Source organism: Stegostoma tigrinum, chromosome 26, assembly GCF_030684315.1.
Source record: "Stegostoma tigrinum isolate sSteTig4 chromosome 26, sSteTig4.hap1, whole genome shotgun sequence".
Taxonomy (NCBI): domain Eukaryota; kingdom Metazoa; phylum Chordata; class Chondrichthyes; order Orectolobiformes; family Stegostomatidae; genus Stegostoma; species Stegostoma tigrinum.
In genome coordinates, this window is record NC_081379.1 from 41,826,040 (window position 1) to 41,847,168 (window position 21,129).

The following is a 21,129-nucleotide window of genomic DNA, read 5'->3' on the forward strand; positions in this document are numbered from 1 at the left end:
ATTTGTTAGGCATTTTAAGTGGACAGCTAATATTCAACCACATTCCTGTGGGTCTGGAGTCACGTGTAGTCCAGACCACGTAAGGACGACAGATTTCTTTCCCCTAGAGGACGTTGGTGAATCAGATGTCAACCAGGACTTGTTTCTGTTTTTGGGAATGGGTAGAGTGAGGAGTCTGAATATTGAATTCACAATGTTACCCTTCTCCATAATTAATGCTCTGATCACAGCTGTGTTTGATTGCTCATGAATGAGGTCGGAACAGGCGATTGACTCCATACACTCAGAGAAGGTTCTAGGAAGATGAACACTCTCTGGAGAGACAAGTGCAGGTCGAAATACTTGGAAATTCAAAGACATGTTAAGTTGGGCAAATGAACTTTGGATTTACAATCATTTCTATATTGCTGTGTGATAAATCAGATAAACACAATGTACAGCAACGAAACCCAACATAGAGTAGCAATTTAAACTCCAAGAGCTGAACATAATTATTTTTAACAGCTAAGGGTATCAATATGGATATGAAACAAAGAGACAGTGGAAGTGCAGGTCAACCTTGATGTCACTGAATAGCAGAGAAAGTTTGAGGGCCTGAATGGGATGTTCCTAAACTTCTTATAATCCTATGCGAGGTGCAGATCCACATTGCTACTGTGGTTAACTCTCACTGGCAATAGATTGGGAAAGGGGAAGGTGTAGTGTGGTTTGGGAAACTTTTATATGAGTTGCTGAAATTTAGCACACAAATGTAGTTGGTGATGAAGAAGGTAGATGGTATGTTGGCCTTCATAGTCAGAGGGATGCCTTGCTGCATTGGACAGAGCCTTGGTTGGATCTTGCCTGCAATACTGTCTGCAGTTTTGATCTCCTTATCCGAGGAGGGATATTCCAGCTATGGAGGTAGTGCAACAAAAATTCACCAAACTAATTCTTGGGCAGGCAGGATTGATGAATGAGGAGACACTGGATCAGTTCAGACTACATTCACTGAAGTTTAGAAGAATGAAGGGGATTTCATAGAAACCTATAAAATTCTAACAGAGCTCGGCAGAAAAAGTGCACAAAAAGATGTTCCCAATGACTGGAAGTCCAGAACTAGAGGTCATAATTTAAAGATGCAGGGCAAGACTTTTAAGACTGAGATGAAAAGAATTTTTTTCACGCAAAGAGTGGTGAACCTGTCAAATTCTCTGTCACAGAAAGTGGTTGAGGCCGAAACATTGAATGTTTTCGAGAAGGAACTAGATATAGTTCTTAGGGTTAAAGGGATCAAATTATACAGAGAAAAAGCAGGAACAGGGTACTGGACTGATGGTCAGCCATGATCATACTGAATGATAGAGGAGGCTCCTATTCCTATATTCTACATTTCTATATTTCTATTGCAGCCGATAGGAGTCTTCTCTGAAAAGTAAAATTGTTTAATGTGTAAGCGAACACTGTTAGCAGGAGCAGGAGACTATTCAGCCCATCGAGCATCCTCTCCCTTTCTGTATGATCATAGCTGAACTTGGGCTGCAACCCCATAAAAATGGGCAGCCAATCTTTGACAGAATACTGAGGACTCCCAGGTGCCAACTCTTGCAGAGCGGCAGGTCTTTTCTTTGGGAAAGTGGCGATCAGTATAATCCAGGATTCAGGAATCAGTTCAATTTTCATTGCTGGCTTTATAATTCAAGACAAAGTTGTTTAACCTCTCCACTGCCAGAGTACTTGGCCACATACAGGTGAGGGAGTTAGTGATTCACTAGGTTCCATTTCAGGAAAGTAACGTGCTCTATAAGTCAGTGATTGTGCTCTGCAGGTAGCAAATTAAATAATGTAAACTTCAGAAAGCTGTCAATACATATATATCTATATGTGTCCCCATACATATATACATTAATACCTCCTTTTCTCTAGAAATGCATACATTAATATCCCTGCCCTTATACCTTTATGTATTAATGTGTGTCCCTATACATTGATATCTGTGCAGCTATATATACATATCACAATGCCTATGTGCCTATACCTTCACACCTATGCTTTATACTTCTATATTTGTTCTTCATCACAGTTTGCCTCATACCTCTAACCACCTATAGTCACGCCTCTAAACTCTCTTTTTCACTCAGTTACTTTAACTAATATAACAGATATCTACACACATGGTGATACATTTTTATACATCTATAGGTCATAGCCCTCTCTACTCACCCTGTTCTATATGATTGTGCCTCCAAAGCTCTATTATACCATCCTTCTATTCCTATTATCCTATATTTCAACACCACTACAGCTCTAACATCGTACAGTTGTATAAGTGCTCTAGTGACCTAGGGTCTACAGTTGCATTTCCATAACATTATTTCATGGAGTCGTACAATTTTGTAGCACATAAGGATGTCTACTTAATCCTTGGTGTCTATTCCAGCTCTTTGAAAGAATTACCCACTTATCGTCAGTCCTTCCCCCTTACTCCACAGTCCTGCGATTCTCCTTTCTTTCAGTCACTGAAATTATTGTTGAATTTTCTTCCAGCACCATTTCACCAACACATTCAGATCACAACAATTTGCATATATAACAAAAAACCTTGTTTGTTCCTAACCCAGTTATCTTAAAATTCACTCATTTATCCACATCCTTTCAAAGGAAAAGGTACATTCTCCTTGTCTCCTGGCCAATACCTATCCCTGAGCCAATATGACTAAAAACAGATTTCTCAGGACATAGGAACATAGGATGTAGCAGCAAGAGTAGGCCATTCAGCCCTTCAAGACCGTTGCTGCATCAAATAAAGTTTTGGTTGATCTGGTTGTTGTATCAACTCCACTTTCCTGACTTCACACCTTAATTCTTGCTTCACTTATTTATCAAAAATCAAACTTAGTCCAGAACAAGTTCAATGATGTATCCTCCACTGTTTAATGGGGAAAAGAGTTCCGCAGACTGTTGACTCTCTGAGAGGAAAGAATTATCTTCAACTCAAATCTTAACGGGGAGATTTCTTATTCCTAAACTGTTCTGGTATTCCCTTAAACAGGAAACATCTCCCAGTACCCATCCTGTTGCATCTCATCAGAATCCTTTACACTTCAATAAGATCATTCTTCATTCAACTGAACTTCAATGGGTAAAGGCCCAAACTTTCTTCAGATGATAAGGAATACACTGAGTGAACTTTCTCTGCTCTGCTTCTAAGTGCAATTCTAACCATGTTCATATAAGGAGACCGAATCTGTACACAGTGCTCCAGATATAATCTCACCAAGCTGCAGTACACTGTATTACATCATCCTGACTTGTATATACCATTCCCCTTGCAGTAAATGCCAACTTATCAATATGCTTCCTAATCATTTGCTGTATCTGCACAACAGACGTTTAGACACTTAGCTATTATCATGTTACTATCAATGAGATGTAATTGTGCACATAATGCCCGCTGCATTTCCCTGCTTTGTGACAGAGACTGTACATCAAAAGTATTTCATTGGCTGTAACACCCAGAAGTTGTGAAATGTACAATGTAAATGCAAGACATTCCTCTCTAGCATCATCTCCCCACTGATAACTGATAAATCAACTGGCATTTGGATTCGGTTGAAGAGAGATCTGCTGGTGTTGCAAGGCATTTGGGCTGTACTGAGTGAGTGGCCGACAATGGATAGAGAAGAGTTTAAACAGGGCTATGCGTATGTGAGTAGGAGTGGCTGTCAGCACCATGACTGGGAGAGACAGAGAGAAAAACTGTTGTCTTGATGGTTTATACCACCAGTGAGCTAGACACTCTGATATTACCTCCAGGTCTGGATGCAGTTGTTCATTCCAGTAGCTTTCCTAAATTGTAAAACAATTTAAGTTTTAACACTGGACACACACATTAGCGTTATTTCATATAGAAAGAAACATCTATAAAGAGTCAAATATGTTAGTATAATGCATCAGAGGGGTCCATTCTGCTTGGTTCAATGGGTGATGAAAGATTGCTCATTATAATTTATCGAGCCGAATTATCAAGGTCCATTTTGCATTCACAATCCTGCTATTCCAGTTATCTGTATTCTGTAATCTGTATTTTCAGTATTCCTGCTATCTGCTGCAGGGGTGGTGTCCAAGAATTTCTGTAAATCCTTTCCATGGAGTTGTCTGTTCTAAAATTTGGTGTAAACAGAAGGGACTTCCATATTTGGCACAACCCCTAAATAGGAAGTGGAGAAAGTCTGACAGTGGGGTCAGCGCGCCTATCACCATCTTGAAGGTGTTCTGCATTAGGGACCATCCAGACTCCATCCATAAAAGTTTGTAAAGTTCAAGCCCCTAAATCGTCTGATTGGTCTCAACATGGCTGCGGATTAGCTTGCCCTCCCTATCTCTCCACCTTCCTTCACAACTGTTGCCTGGCTTAGGAACAGAGGCTAGAAGCCATTGCAAAATGGTGTCTGCACCAATTCTTTTGGTCACCCATCTCCACTCATGCAGGTCATCAGTGAACACCCAGCCCCAGGGAGGTTCCCTTCAGCCTCAGTTAGATCACGAGTTTGAATAGTCTTTGGGTTTTTTTAGGGAATGGGGTCAACCAAATCAATGATAAAATGGCAGATCAGTAGCCTGATAGGGAGGTGGAGGGGGGAAGACAAATGAACAGATCAATTGACAAATTGATAATGAATATTTCAGGCATAGGGTGAAAAAGCGAATATGGAAGCCTGATGAAGCAGGGACTGGCTGGTTGGGGATAAGGCTCAATGGATGTTGCCAGAAATGAGCGTTAGCTCCACTTTATCTTTGACTGGAAATGGATGATTTCTGGCAAAAACCAGAAATATGTTGATGATACAACAGTGGTAGGCAGACAGCAAGGAAGACATTAAGAAATATCAGGCAGACAGACGATAAGAAATATCGGGAAGACACAGTCAGGTTGGTATAAGCTGGAATTTAATGTGGATAAGCCTGATGCGATGCACTATGAAAGGAAAGGAAGGTATGGAACGCGCATGTAGCAGAGATCCCCTTGTAATAGGCAACAGATCTTATAACATCAGCTTTACACCATTGCCCCCAAACACCATGATATTTGAGACAAAAATGATGAGCCATGTATGATGAGAGATAGTGGGAACTGCAGACGCTGGAGAATCCAAGATAACAAAGTTTGGAGCTGGATGAACACAGCAGCATCTCAGAAGCACAAAAGCTGACGTTTTGGGCCTAGACCCTTCATCAGACTGTCTAGGCCCGAAACGTCAGCTTTTGTGCTCCTGAGATGCTGCTTGGCCTGCTGTGTTCATCCAGCTTCACACTTTGTTAACCATGTATGACATATTGGTTATTGAATGCCCTTGAGTCTGCTTCTGACAAGGCTCTGTACACTGGTGTTGGCAAGGGCAGAGATCAGTGCAGAAAACAGTGTCTGAGGAACTTTGTCACTGTTACTGAATAGAACTACTTTGAACAGCTTGTGGGTACTTGGAACCACTCCATGTTTGGATGCTGATATGCATCCACATTTCCTACATTGCAGTGAGTTCAAAGGTTCATAGGGGAAGATAAGGTCAGAGGTCAGGTGTACCCTTGCAGGGAACAGAATGGGTCATCAGATGATTCCCGTACCCTACCCCCACCTCAATGATGTTCCTCAGGGGAGCCATTATAATTACTGAGGGACAGGACTATTGCCTGCTACTCATCAGTTACTGACGTTAGAATGGCCACTCATTGTAGAACGCCCTTTATAATGTTGTCTGAAGAAAGTGCAGTATTTGATGATACAGTGGTGACATTTTGTCACTACATGTTGGGAAATTATGCTGGCTAATGCTTTGTTAGTCAAAACTCCCTGCTAAGTGGCCTTTCAGTTGATTCAGAGTTATCAGCTGAAAGGCACCCTTACTCTATACAATGAAGCAAAATGAGTTAGCTGTCAAAGAGGATAGTCACGTACTTGGTGTAGAAAGCCACAAACTTCCGCTCGTCCAGGTCCCCCTGAATGATGACATCATCGAATCCTTCCCCATGACCTGCAAGAACCAATAATTGCAAAGACTGAAAGTTTTTCTATATCAGATAAATTAAGAGATATGTTGATAAATGGATTGGATTCATTGTGTGGTGTATCACTCACTAAAAAAAAGCTGATTTTTCCAACAATGCTGCTTCTCCTGAAATCCTTTTTGGATCCTGCATTCTGAAGCCTGCGCTGTTTGTGTTATCTGCACATTTTGCGATTGTGCTTCTTATGGCCAACTCAAAGAAAAGTGGTCCTGGCACTGAACCCTGTGATAGGGTCCCTGCAAACCCTCTCCAATCCACACAGTACTAATCAGCTGTAACTCTTAGCTCAACAGCTTTTTTTTTTGGTTATTTGTTCATTGGGAAACTTGCAAGGAAATGTAATACAGGAGCAAAATAAACAAAGAAGAGAAAATGCTGGTGAGGAACAGAGTTAACATTTCCGGCCTGTGACATTTCATAAGAAATTAAATAGACTTTCCGAACATAAAGGGTGGGAGAAAAGAAGGAAGGACAGTATAGTAGGGTGAAAGGCAGGAGAGATTAAATATGATCATATAAACTCGGAACAGGAATAGGTCAGTCAGGCCCTCAAGCTTGCTCCACCATTTGATGTGATCTGAATTAATCTGACCGTACTTTCATGCCTACCCCCATAAACTTAGATTCTTCATTAAACAAGAGTCTATTAAACTCTGCGTTATACTCTGTTCAACTCCCTGCCTTGACCACTCTGAACTGCTTCTGATGTGATTTTGTCCTGTCTGAAACAAGAGACAAGAACTGCACGCAGATGTGATCTCAGCAATGTCCTATACAACTGTAGCAAAAATGAACAACTTTTAGTTTCCATTCTCCTTGTAAAGAACAATAACATTCTACCTGCCTTCAACTAATTCAGAGTTATCAGCTTAAAAACACCTTTACTCTACACAATAAAGCAACATCAGTTAGTTGTCAAAGAGGACTTGCATATTAACTTTTTGTAGTTCCCAGATCTCTCTCTATTGCAATATTCTGCAGTTTAAGTAAAATCTCGTTTGTCTATTTTCCTGCCAAAATGAACAAGATCATATTTTACCACTTTATGCTTCATCTACTAACCTACCTTATTTATACCACTCTGCAGACACCTTATGTCTTCTTCACAACATACTCTCCTGCCTACCTTTGTGGCATTAGCAAATTTAGCAACCATACATATGTTCCACTGATGTGGATTATAAATGGTTGAGGCTCCAGCACTGATCCCTGTGCACTCTATCTGTCAGCTCTTGCCCAAGTCAAAAATGACAATTTATCTCTACTCTCTGCTTCCAGCTAGCTAACTAATCCTCTATGTACGCTAATATGCTCTCCATTACACCATGAAATCTTATTTTGCATAGTAACTTGTGAGGTCAAATGTCTTCCCGAAATGTGCACATACATCTACGGGTTCCATTTCATCCACATGGTTTATTACCTTCTTAAAGAACTCTAATAAATTAGTCAAATATGATATCCCTTTCATATTTATATTAAGATTTCATAAGTGTCATGTCAAAATCTCCTTCATAATGGATGCCAGCACTTTTCTGATGACCAATGTTAAGCCAGCTCGTCTGTAGTTTCCTGATTTCCATCTCCTTCCTGAGTTTGAAGAAAGGAATTACATTTACAATTTTCCCATCTCTGGGATATTTCCAGAATCTTGTGGATTTCACAAGATTGAAATCATCCAGTCTCTCAGCAACTATTTCTTTCAAGAGCCGAAGTTGAAGTCCATCAGGGCATGGGAACATTGCCAGTTCTAACAATATTGTAGGTTTCCTTTCCTTGGTGGTTACAATTGTTTAAAGCTCCTCACTGTCTCACCCATCTTGATTTATTAATATTGCCAGGATGATATTTTGCCCACCGCAGCGAAAAGATTTGCAAAATATCTGTTCCACTTCCTTGCTTTCTATTACAAATTCAACAGGCTCATTTATTAGAGAACTGACACCACTTTAATCTTTTCCTTTTTGAATACCATTTTTATATTTTAGTTAGCTCCTTCTCGTGCCCTAATTTCTCCCCTCTGTTTCGTCAGTCTTTGTCTTTTTTCGATATTGTGTAATTTTCTGTTTTGCTACTAATCTTCATAGAATTGGTTGCATTTTCTTTCAGTTTCATACTGATGACTTTCTTGGTTAGCCATGGGTGATGTGTACTTCCTCGAATGTATTTTACCCCACTAGGATATATCTTTGCTGAGTGTGAAGTAGTTTCATAAACGTCTGCCATTGCTTTTCTCCTGACCTATTCCTTTACCTGATTCCCAGTTCAAGTTAGCCAACTCTGCCTGCATACTCTCATTGGTATTGTCATTTAGGTTTAAAACACTAGTCTTGGACCCAACTTCTCTCCCTCAAATGGAACATGAAATTCAATCGTGTTATGGTCACTTTTCCCAAGAGTTGCTTATGATTTGACCTTGTTAATCATTCCTATCGCATTGCACATTACCAGATCTAGAATAGCCTGCTCAATGTTTGAATCCAGAACTCAAAGAAATTGTCCCAAAAATATTCCATGAATTCATTGTCCAGAACACCTTTGCCAATCAACTACTTCAGCCAATCTACACCTAGATTACAATCACCCATGATTATTGCTGTACCTTTCTCATACTTCCCCATTATTTCTCCTACAAACAAGAAAAGCACCATGCTCCATGATTTCTTCCCTTGTCCCTGACACCATTCAATCTGATCATGTGACCCCCAAGCTTCCAGCACATGTCATTTTAATTATCCTCTTTGCCACCTTCTATTTGTTTTAGTGAAGTATGAACAATTGCACCTTATCTCATCTCAACTCACCGGCCAGTCTTGCTCAGCACCTTCATACAGTTTACCGATTTCTTCATCACAGAAAACCTTGATGGGACTGGAGCAATTTACCAAGGTATCCAACACTTTTTGCCTCCCTTTACCTGCCAGGTTTCCTGTGACCATTTTGACTTGAGTTAAAACAGGAAGCTTGTATAACTGAATGACAGACTCATCTCCCAAAAGCCCACTAATCCCTGCCTGTTGTCCCACACCTGTTACATAAAATATGAATGGATTGAAGGAATTTGAGCTCAGGTTTCAAATTTTTAACAATTTAATTTCACCCCCTTGACCTAAAAGAACTGTTTTTGCGGATTAAAAATAACTTTCAAGTCCTGAAGTCTTACAATGGCCAACCTTCAAGGTACCTTATCAAAAACCTGAACATCCTAATTATTGATTTTCCTTTAACCATCCTTTAATTTATTTTCCTTCCGCTTCACTTGGTTCTATTCCAATTTAAATAGTGTTCTCCTTTCCAGTTCTGATATCTACCCAGCAGCTGTATCCGATATGTAACAGACAGAGAGGGTCTGAAACATTGGTCTGGATTTTGTATTCAGAACAACAGTAGGGCCAACAGAGCTATTATTGCCATGCCCTTCTCACACTTTCCCACTATTTATTTATTTCTGTTTTTCCTATTATTGCAGATTAAATCAAACGATAACTTCTGGTGTCTGCACATGCATTGTGAAACAGGGATATCTGGAATTTGCAGCCCTGATTAACCTGCTGCTCCACAGGCTGTGCTGTAGCAGTACTAAGTCAGAGAAGGTCCTAGAGGACTGGAAAATAGTTAATGTAACCCACCTGTTTAAGAAGGGAGGGAGGCTACAGTACTAAGGTTATCAACTTGGCATTGCAATTATTGTGAGGTTGTGAAGTTACTCTGCTTGCCCACTTAACATAAAAAATGTTAGGGCCGATGTTTTCAAATACATGTAAAAGTTGAATGCAAAATCAGTCATAATTGTTGCTGAAGCACCTCTCTGGCCCTGAAAACTTCATTTTACAAATGTGGAATTTCATTCCTTCCTGAGGAATTAGTTATTATTGCAAAGTTGTTCAAGTAGTAAAGATTATTATTCTGCATCATCTCTTCTTCTTTTTTTATAATTTGAGTTATTTCCCCCTATTTGATTTTGCTTTCTGTACCTGATTTAAATCTAACTTATATTTCCTGATTTAGACTTGCTTGTCTCAATGGCATTCTTCAATTGGCTTGAATCAAAAGCCAACCATTGTTTGTCCTCCTCAACCATCTTGCAGATCTCCCATACCAGCACACAGGCCTGTAGTTACAGCACGAACACTCGGTTAAAGTTGCCTGCTGCTGAAGAGCCAATGAAAACTCTTTGTGGGTAGCTCTCAGCTGAGAGAACTGTAAGATGAATCTCTTCACTGCTGACTGCAAAATCTAAGCCATTGACTTATCTGTGCAGAAACCAAAGGATTTTCTATCTGTTTCCGATATATTCATTCTTAGTTACAGATTCACACAGTCATACAGCACGGAAACAGACCCTTCAGTCCAAACAGTCCATGCCCAAAATAATCCCAAACTAAACTAGACCCACTTGCCTCTGCTTGGCCTAGATCCCTCCAAACATTTCTTATTCATGTCCTTATCTAAATGTCTTTTAATTGTTGTAACTGTACCCGCATCCATAATATTCCTCTGAAAGTTTATTCCACACATGAATCACTCTCTTTGTAAAAAAATTTGCCCCAATGTCATTTTTAAACCTCTGATGACAGCCAATACCCATAGCTCAAAGGTCTGAACAATAAAGGCAAGCGTGCTAAATGTCTTCTTGACCACCTTTTTGGTGTAAAATTCAAAGAATTATGTATCTGAATCCCTTGATCTGTCAGTTCTACAACTCTACCCAAATTGCCTTTGTTTGTTTTACCAAAATGCAATACCTCACATTTATCCAAATTAAACTCTACCTGGCACTCTTCAGCTCATTGACCCAATTGAACAAGATCCCTCTGCAATCTTAGACAATTTTCTTTGCTGTCCACTAGACCACCAATCTTGATGTTATCCACAAACTTATTAAGCATGCGTTCTATATTCTCATCTGATTCATTTATATAATGACAAACAAAAGCGGACCCAGTACTGATCCCTGTGGAATACCTCTGGTCACAGGCCTCTAGTCCGAACAACAACCCTCCACCATCACACTCTGTCTCCTGCCGTTAAGTCAATTTTGTAAACAATTGGCAAGCTCACCCTGAAACCCTTGAAATCTAATTTTACTAATTAGCCTACCATATGGAAACTTTACTACAATTTCCTGATCATTATTCTGCATTTATAAGAAGGGAAAGATTATTTATTGCTGTTGGAACTGAAATCTGATTTTGCTGGAGTGAAATTCTGATATCCTTGGGACCCAATCGCAAAGATTTCTTTCAGGAAGTAATGGTTTGATACCCATCCGCTTCATGTAAATAGTCCTGAAATGGAAACATTAGGGTGACATTACCTGCATAGCGAATACTTTTCCCAAACATAGCTGTCCAGAAGTATGGCACTGTGTTAATTTCAATTCCTTTCCCCAGGATGTTGAGAGCTGCTATTCGACCTAGGAAGGGCATAAACACAGGGACAATCAGTTAGTATAAGACTATAGGAAATAGAAACAGGTGTAGGCCATTCAGCCTTTGATTCTACTCTGTGTATCAACGAAATAATTGCTGATTTTCTTCTTTAACAGCATTTCACTGCACTATTCCTGTATCCCTTGACATTTTTAATATTTATAAATCTATTAGTCTTGAACATATTCAGTGACTGAGCCTACGCAATCCTCTGGAATTGAGAATTCCAAAGATTCAACACCCTCTGAGTGAAGCAACCCTTCCTCATTTCAGTCCTCAGTGGCCACTCCTTTATTCTGGGACCATTTCTCCTGATTCTCCAGCCATCCAACCGGGCAATAACATCCTTTCTGCCCCATTGATCACTGTAAGGTCATTTCTCATTTTTCAAAGTTCTAGAGAATATAACCTACATCAGCTTGATCTTTCCTCATGGGACATACCCCCTGGTCTGCAGGAATTTAGCCTGCACTCCCAGCATGTATAAGGAAATCAAAACTGCACACAATACTCCTCTTCATAACTTACTATCCTACCTATCTTTATGTCATCAGCAAACTTGTAAATCTTACCTTTGGTCCCTCATCAAAATCATTTATGTAAATTGTAAGCAGTTGAGGACCCAGCACCAACTCCTATGGTACACAACTTGTTACACCTTGCCAACCTGAAAAGCATTTACACCTATTTCCAGCTAATCTTCTATTGATGCCAATATGCTAAGCCCCTACATTCACTTTCACACCAGTCTCTCAGTAAAGAAACTCCTCCTGAATTTCCTATTGAAAATATGAGTTAGCTGCCTAAGGTTTATGGCATTTAGAAAATGCGGCTTCTACTTTATATCTGTCCCATCGAACACTTTCATTATCTTAAATAGCTGTTAGATCATCCACTAGGCCTTCTCTTCATTAGAGAACAGGGCCCCGGCCCCGTTAAATCTTTTGTGATATTTACAGCCGCTCAGTTTTGCCAGCATTATTATGAACCTACTTACATTTACACAAATGCCTTGAAGGTCCTTTTTATAAATATGGAAATTTGAAGTGATCACAGTATGTTATCGTTAGCCGTAAAGTACAATACCAGTTTAGCATGATTTTCATACTTTTCAAATCTATTTAGAAATTAACCTCAGTTCTTGGTTTTCTTTGTTATGAATTTATTACCCTCTGCTGCTTGCTTTCATGTTTTTTCTAATACCTAGATCATTTGTATTCTTGTATCCTATTCAGAGAGTTATTATCCAACAATATATTGTCTTTTAATTCTTCCAACAAAAATGTACCTTTTCACATGTATTCTCTTCCATCCTCTGAGTTCTCTTTTCGAAGTCTGGTCCTTGGTTCATTGTCTGCTGATGATTCATTCTGAGCAATTTTCTTTGGCAACTTTTTAATCAGTGGCTTGTCATTGTCTTTCATTCTAAGGGGCACAGTGACTACCTCAGCTGGAATGGGAATTGAACCTACACTGTTGGCGTGATTCTGAACCACATGATTACCGTCTAGGCTAACAGGCTCCCCCTCTTATGTGTGCATACTGAAATGAATTTATCAATTAAACGCTCATTTTGCAAGTTTATTAATGTCTTCTGGTATATTGTTACCTTTTTCCTTTATGTTCACTACATTGTCCAATTTGGTATAAACCCAATACTTTAATCAAGAAACACTGAAACTCTGAAGCTTTAAGAAATTTGCATCATTTATTTAACTCACCCTTACAACATAACTTGGAGATGAAAGGTTATCTGTGGAATGTTCAGTTTGAAACTGAGGAGGACGCATTAGTAATCCCAAAGTCCCAGGTTAATACTCTGGGGATATGGGTTTGAATTGCACTATAGCAAATGGTTTAAGTTTGAATTTTATAAAATCTGGAATAACAAAGCTAGACTACTAGCAACCAATTGCAATAGTGCTGTTGATTGTGATAAAATCTCATCTGGTTCACCAATGACTTTTAGGGAAGGAAATCTGCTGTATCCACCTGGTCTAGCCTAACATCAATCCAGACACTTAGAAATGTGGTTGATTATAGTCTCACAGCAAAAGGTTGACTCTCAAATGGCCCCTCAATCCATGCAGTTAAAGCAGCAATTTGGGATGGGCAATAAATGCAGGCCACATCAGCAACATCCATCTCTCATTAAAAAAAACTAAAAGAGAAAAGACAATGGGGCTAGTGTCTGGGATATACAAACAGGCTACATTTCAGTAGCTTGTTTTGAGTAACAAAGCAGGGCAAGAACGCAACATGGACATATAACAATAACAATACTGGAAGTTCTTTTTTCTCTTTATCGCCTTCAAGCTCAGAAACAAGTCAGTAAAGTGCAATAAAAGTGATTCACCAAAAACTCCAGGATATCTGCAGCTTCTCTATTACAGAAGAAGCCAGTCATCAGCTAAACATTTGGACTCAAGGTTCACTTGAAGAATGGCTTCTTCTCTGCATTATGAAGGGCCCTCTTAGATATTAGAGTGGATTTTTTTCTGCACCTTCTCTGTAACTGTAACACTATATTCTGCATTCTGTTCTGTTACCCTGAGGTACTTACACAAGGTATATTTTATCTGGTTAGCATGCAAAACAATGCTTTTCACTGTATCTTGGTATGTGACAATAATTAATCAAACCAAATCACTACGTAACTCAGATTTTAAAAATTTGTAATCAGCACATGCTTTCATCATCATCTTTGTATCAGATACCCCACCACTCTTCTTTGTAAGGTCCTTACCTTTTGTCTGTGCATTTGATATTGCTTTTTTCATTATGCACCTTTTTATACACTCAAGAGCAGCTTCGCTACATTAACTGCTACATTAACTAAGTTTAATTGAAGGGCGATAGCTACATGCTAAAAATGAGATATTCATTGCGACTGGCTAAGAGGGGCTTAAAACAAAGACGGGAGCCAATTAATGTGACAATTATCTCCCTCCTCTTTCTATCTGAAATGTCTTTTTCCTTTATTGAACTTTTCTTTTAATATTAGAACCATCTTGTTTGTCTCCCTGATCGATATCAGAACAAACCATTTAAAAATACTGCTATTTTGTTGCCACCGCTTGCGAGTTTAGTCTGTGTTTCCCCTCAGTGGCTCCACTCTTATGTTTGCAGAAGTAAGCACTACCAAATGATGGTTGGTATGGAGAGCTGAGACCAGTCCTTCCCTTCTCTGGTGGCTCTAAAGGGCAGCTTTCTGAGTTTGCCTAATATTCGATCATGACCGATCTAATTACGGGTTAACTCGATTTTCCAGCCTGTACCCTCAGCTCCCCTGTAAATTCAGTCAATCAATTTTGTTTTTTTAACATCAGGTTTTCTGCACTTATAGTTTTCATTTTCAGGTCAATTGCCTTCATTTCTAGTCAATTACATTTGACAGACTTAGTCTGTCTGATTGTCCCTCCAGGAGACTACGTGACTTTTGCAAGTTGGAGCGGTTTTGCTTTCTTACAGAAGAGAACTTTTTTTTACACCAGAGAGGCAGCTTTTGAAATCTTAGGGTCAGCTCAAATCATGATCATTTAAACAACATTCAGTCTCATTAGATCTAAATCTGAATTAGTTCTAACCTGAGTTATATACTGTTGGCACAATGCTTTTATGGATTTCAGAAAAACGTCTCTCCCTTTACTGGTGTGTAACTCAGCATTGTAAAAGGCCGTTAGACTTTACATTTACTTCCCAGTTATATTGCTTCCCCACAAGGCTACGTGCTCAGCCTCCATACTATACTCCTTATACAATCACAGCTATGTGGCCAAATTTATCTCTAACTCTATTTACAACTTTGCTGATGGCACGACCATAGTGAATCATACCTCAAACAATGGTGAGAAAGAGTACAAGAAGGAGATGGACTGCTTAATGGTGGCATGGTATAAAGATGACAATCTCTCCCTCAATGTCAGCAAAACAAAGGGGCTGGTCATCGAATTCAAGAAGCAGACTGGAGGACACGCCCCTGTCTGTATCAATGGTGCTGAAGTGGAGATGTTGAAAGCTTCAAGTTCCTGGGAGTGACGATCACCAACAGTCTTTCCTGGTCCATCTCATGTCAATGCTATGGTCAAGGACGCACACCAATTTCTCTACTTCCCCAGAAAGCTGAGGAAATTTGGCATGTCCATGATGACTCTGACCAATTTTTGTAAATGCATCACATAAAGAATCTTATCCGGATGCATCGCAGCTTGGTACGGCAACTGCTCTTCTTGAGACTGTGAGAAATTATAGAGAGTTGTGAACGCAGCCCAGTCCATCACGAAAACCAGCCTTCCTTCCACTGGCTCCATCTATACTTCCCACTGTCATGAGAAAGCAGCCAGTATAATCAAAGACCCCTCCCACCCCACCTGTACTCTCTTCCACCCTCTTCTGTCAGGCAGAAGATGCATAAGTTTGAAAACGTGTATTGACAGATTCAAGAACAGCTTCTTCCTTGCTGCTATCAACATTAGGATTGGGCCTCTCCTATATTAGAGTTGATCTTTCTCTGCACCTTCTCTGTAGCTGCAACACTATATTCTGCATTCTGTTCTAAAGCGTTGATGCACTTATGTAAGGAATGATTTGTCTGGTCAGCACACAAAATAATACTTTCTACTGTGTCTCGGTACATGTGACAATAATAAATCAAATCATTTGGAGGGGGTGTCAGACTGCACTCCTTGTGAAATATTAGCCAATTAAGAATGTGTTTCCTGATCACTCTGTCTGTAAATATATCCAGCACAGAGCCCAGTCCTACAGACAAGCTGTGGAGGTGCTGGTGTTAGACTGGGATAGACAAGGTCAGAAGTCATCCAACACCAGGTGACAATCCAACAAGTTTACTTAAAATCACAAGCTTTCTGAGCACTGCTTCCTTAATCAGCTGGAGCCAGTTCTGTGTGACCTGTGAATTTTTACAGACAAGGAGGATTCCGGATCTCTGCTTTGTGAATGTTGACAATTTTCCCATCCTGCCCAGTCTGCTATTCAAACATCTTGGTGACATCCAGATGAGTTTGCAGCTTACTGTTGAGCAACAAACTGAGCTTGTAGCTGCAAGAGCCAGACACTTACAGATAACGGATAATTAGCAGCAGGATATCATTCGGGGCAAGGCCACTGGGTATGTAATCAAAGCAGAATTGAATGACCTTTAGAATTCTGAGCGTTTGAATCACCCACCTTACTGATCAGTTTGCAATTCCATACTGCCTGAGTTGTATAATTGCTTACAGTTATCACCTTGCTAACATTACTCTATAATCTTTGCATAGACCATCATTACTTGGACTACAGCTTTTGCACATTATTCAGATGCTTATAAATATTTTACTATTTCTTTTTATATTGCTTAATAATTACATTTTCTAGTTCCACTTTGCTTTCTCAATTACTTCTTGACCTCTTTTCTAACCTCTTCATATTGCCTATTTGTCATCCTCCTTTATTGTCTGTGTAGTTATTGTGTGCCATCTTCTTCAGTTTCAATTTTGTCCTTATCTCCCTTATTCATCTATGGGTTTCATCGTTGGAGAGCTTGTTTTAGTGTCTTGTTTTCAAGCCAAATACAATTCTCCTGGACTCTGTTAATCACTGATTTTAAATTTCCCAATTTTCTCTCTCTGTTAATATCCTCCTCCAATTTTTCATCTGAAGTTCCGTTCTCATATGTTCAAAATTAGCTTTATTTCCAATCTATTACATTAGTCTTTGTCTTTTCAACCTTTATTTTAAATGAATGCTGTTGCTAAGATATTACCCTGTTGTTCCTTCCCCTACCTTTCTCTGGTTCATTTCTGCTTACCAGATCCTAAATGAATTATCTATATCAGTGTTTGCAATCAATTTTTCTTTCTCCTTATCTCAGGATGCTAGCCCATCGTACATACGGACATTCCAAATAGGAGCAGAAAGGGACCATTTGGCCCCTTGAGTTTGTTTCACTATTCAATAAGATCATGGCTGATTTGTTTGTGTTTTGAATTCCTATCTACTTCCAACAACCTCTGACTCCCATGCCTAACAAGGGTCTATTTACCCTGTCTTAAAAATATTTAATGACCCTGCCTCCTGAGGCAGGGAATTCCAAAGTCACGCAACCTTCTAGGAGAAATTCCCCTCATTTCTGTCCTGAAAGAGTGATTCTTAATTTAAAAAAATGCCCCCTAATCCTGGCCTGACCCACAAGAGGAAACATTCTTTCTGTGCTGAACTTGTGAAGGCCACGTAAGATCTTACACACTTCAGTGATGTTACCCAATTGTGGTTGACAGAAACAATGTCCATTCCTGCCTGCACTTCTGTTCTCACCTCTTCTAGTCCATCCTTATCCTAATCCTTACTTTCTGCTCCAATCAACTGCCGCCTCCAGCATGACGCACTCACCGAGTTTCCCACTTCCCACCTTTCAGCATTTCGAAGGGATTGTTATCCCTGTGACACAAGACTTCATTTTACCATCACCCACAACATGCCTTCTCTCCTACCCGCGCCACCTTCCCATGCAGATGTAATGCCTGCCCCTGTATTGTTCTCCTCTATTCCCACTGTGCAGGGTCTCAAACACTCCCTCCAGGTAAAACAGTGATTTACTTGTGTTGCTTTCAATGTGGTATGCTCACCTTAGGAGCAAATTACTGCAGATGCTGGAATCTGTATTGAAAACAGATCCCTGGAGAGACAGCATGAGGGCTGTCAGAGCTTGAAGTATAGTGGCTTTAATATACTCAACAGCCTGCTTATGGCACTGTCTCCCTGACATAGAGAACATCAAATAGTGATTAGGTGATAGCTTCGTAGAGCACCCCCATCTAATTCACAAACATGTAGCTAATCTTCCAGTCACCTGTCATTTTATGTCACTCCCCTTAGAAGTGACAATATCCATTTCCTTACACTGTTTTGAGTATTTTATCTCCTTCTGACCTCCCTACTGTTTCTGACTAAGGACTAGCTGCATTAGAAAAAGTCCATGATCGGATATGGTAATCTTCCCCGTTCAGAATTTGGGCTGTAAGGTCAAGTGCCCACTGCAATGCCTTGCTTGTTTAGCAATGACAGTGACATATCCAGGAGCCAAAGCAGCAGGAATGAAGGATGCAAAAGTGTGACCACTTCAGTAATGAACAACCTAGTCCTTTAGATTAGTGACAGGCAGAAAAATTACTCTCCTTCTCACTGCCATCTTATTCACTCCATTCTCAGTCACAATGCGTTACTGGGTCAGAAATTCTGTGCAGCTTCTCCTCAATGGATTATGAGTGATGTTCCTTTAAGAAACTCAATATGCAGATGAGCCTGGATGTCATCACATGACCCGAGTCATTCTGCATTTAGATTGCACAAGAAATTATTTTCTTCCTCATCTCCCACTCCAACCTTGAATGGACATCAGCAGGATTCCCAAGGACCTACTGACCTTCTCTCAAGGTTATGGCAGGAAGAATCCCTGCAGAATTATGAGCCATCCTCTTGCATCTTTTCCTAATGGGAAAATCACAACGATATCAGAACAATAATTCTGTGTGGGGTCTTCATTCACGCAGTCTGTGAATGTTGATCCTTTCTACAAATGTTCTGGTCAGGAATTGAATGTGAAGCTCCTTGCTGATAACTGTGGACCGATACCACCCACAGCACTGAGATGCAGAAAGGTCTCACTGCCCTCCTGCCCAGCAATGCCATCAGGGAAGTGCCACTTACCGTGCATATGCGCCATCTGCCAGTGACCCACATTCACTTTCTTATTGTTGCGAAAGGCCAGTGGGAAAGTGACAACATCACCAGCAGCAAAGACCCCAGGCACATTCGTTTGCATGAGCTGCGGGGGGACAAGAGAAGAGGAAAGTTCGAAAGTTTATCATCTTCTTTTCCAGTTTCCTATAGTACAATGCTAACTTGTAGACAAGTCATTTTAGTGAATTATAAGGAGGTGTACATCGTTGGCAAAGTGACTTTTATTTCTCATCCCGAGTCACCTGGAGATGGTGGTGAGGCTTCATCCTTCATGGAACTGCTTGATTTTGTTTTATTTTTTTTTCATGGAACATGGGTGTATCTGGTTCATCTCTGACTACCCTGATGGTGAACTGCTGCTTTTTCCAACTACTGCAATCCTTGGGGTGTTAGGACACAAATATGTAACAATACTCTCTAGATGGTTCTTTGTGGTATGCACATTACCTTATTGACAGGAAGAAAGCCTTTAGAATCCATGTTGATGCCACTCTGTTTTAGGAATGAAGTAGCTGGAACTACACCTACAGGAGAAAATTAAGAAGCATGATCCATGTGGCATCCTTGGCTGAGATCATAGAATCATAGAATTCCTACAGTGTGGAAGCAGACCTTGTTGTCCAACAAGTCCACAATGATTCTCTAAAGAGCATCCCATATAGACCCACACACCCCGGCCTATGCCATAGCTAATCCACCTCGCCTACACATCCCTGAACACTATGGGCAATTTAGCATGGCCAATCCACCCAAGCTGCACATGCTTGGAGTGTGGAAGGAAGCCAGAGCACCCAGAGGAAACCCACACAGATGTGGGAAGAAGGTGCAAACTCCACACAGATGATGCCGTAATGTACATTACAACTGCCCGCAGTCCAATTTAATTAACTTTGTTTCAAATGCCTGGCCATTTTTAGCCTTTAACTAGTTTTAGAGAACCCAAAAAGACAAACTGGACACTTCAAAATCATTTTAATCATTAGGAAGTGCTTTTCACTAGTATCTGTCAGGCATGGCAGTCTGTTCACTGCCTCTTCATCATAGTGAGACCCTTCCACTGATTGTCTCCTGCAGTCAGCATAAGACTATCCGAAGAGCATTTCATTGGGGTTATTATGGTGTAACAAAACCTGTATCAATGTGAAAAGATCAGGTCAATCACCCGTTTTATCTTGATTGCAGGGAATGGAAAGGGAAATCAGAGCCCGTTAGTTTGCCATTGGGCGGGTTAGGTTAAAGACAACCTCCTCAAAGTTGTAGAAACACCTTATGTTCCAGGTATATCTCAGGGCATTCTCACAATTAAAGGGGAAGGTTGTTGAAAATATTACACTGAGAACTACATATCGCTCATAGCACAGCCATTGGGAGGAGAAAGCACATTGTCCTCATCCTGAACCAAGACTAAACAGAAAATCTAAACTGTTTAGTTAGAAGCTCCCTGGGAAATGTGCTCACCAATTCCAACTACACAAACATCTGCTCGTAGGATCTTCCCACTTTTCAGAACAACTTCTTTCACCTTGATTGAGATAAAACAGAAAGTGTTAGCTGTTGGGTGGTTCATGATAGCAAATCACCTCAGGGAAAAGTTTGTTTCTTTGGAAATCTTGGATCTCTGTTTCTTTTTCTCCTTACCCAGTGTCATCAACAAACTCCACCTTTGCCTTCCCGCTCAGTGAAGATAGCGTGGAGTGTGAGGCTGATCTGCTCTCAGATCTCTGCTACTGTGTAACCAGTGCCTCCTTTATTCATGAGCTTAAAGCTGGTGCCTTCCTGAGCTGACACGGTCATGATGAGCGCCAGCTCGCGCACAATCGTCGCCACGTTGTGCCTTCCTGCAGATACCAGTCACACTGGGAGCTGCCCATGGTCTTCACGCTTAACCACAGTATCTCAGACAGGCACC

General features: G+C 40.3%; 1 protein-coding gene across 8 annotated transcripts in view; it reads right to left on the reverse strand.

Annotated features, from left to right (window-relative positions):
- Window positions 1-21,129, reverse strand: part of LOC125464226 (apoptosis-inducing factor 3) — a 120,637-nt gene that overhangs the window by 10,023 nt on the left and 89,485 nt on the right. For 6 of the 8 annotated variants that reach the window (XM_048556457.2, XM_048556458.2, XM_048556453.2 and 3 more), the window contains 6 exons: window positions 20,679-20,742; window positions 19,668-19,744; window positions 19,188-19,305; window positions 11,363-11,461; window positions 5,936-6,011; window positions 3,790-3,828 (listed from right to left, as the gene is read on the reverse strand). In XM_048556457.2, coding sequence (XP_048412414.2) covers window positions 3,790-3,828; window positions 5,936-6,011; window positions 11,363-11,461; window positions 19,188-19,305; window positions 19,668-19,744; window positions 20,679-20,742 — 473 coding nt within the window. The remainder of the gene's footprint in view (window positions 1-3,789; window positions 3,829-5,935; window positions 6,012-11,362; window positions 11,462-19,187; window positions 19,306-19,667; window positions 19,745-20,678; window positions 20,743-21,129) is intronic. The other 2 variants (XM_048556462.2, XM_048556459.2) reach the window with 1 other exon arrangement.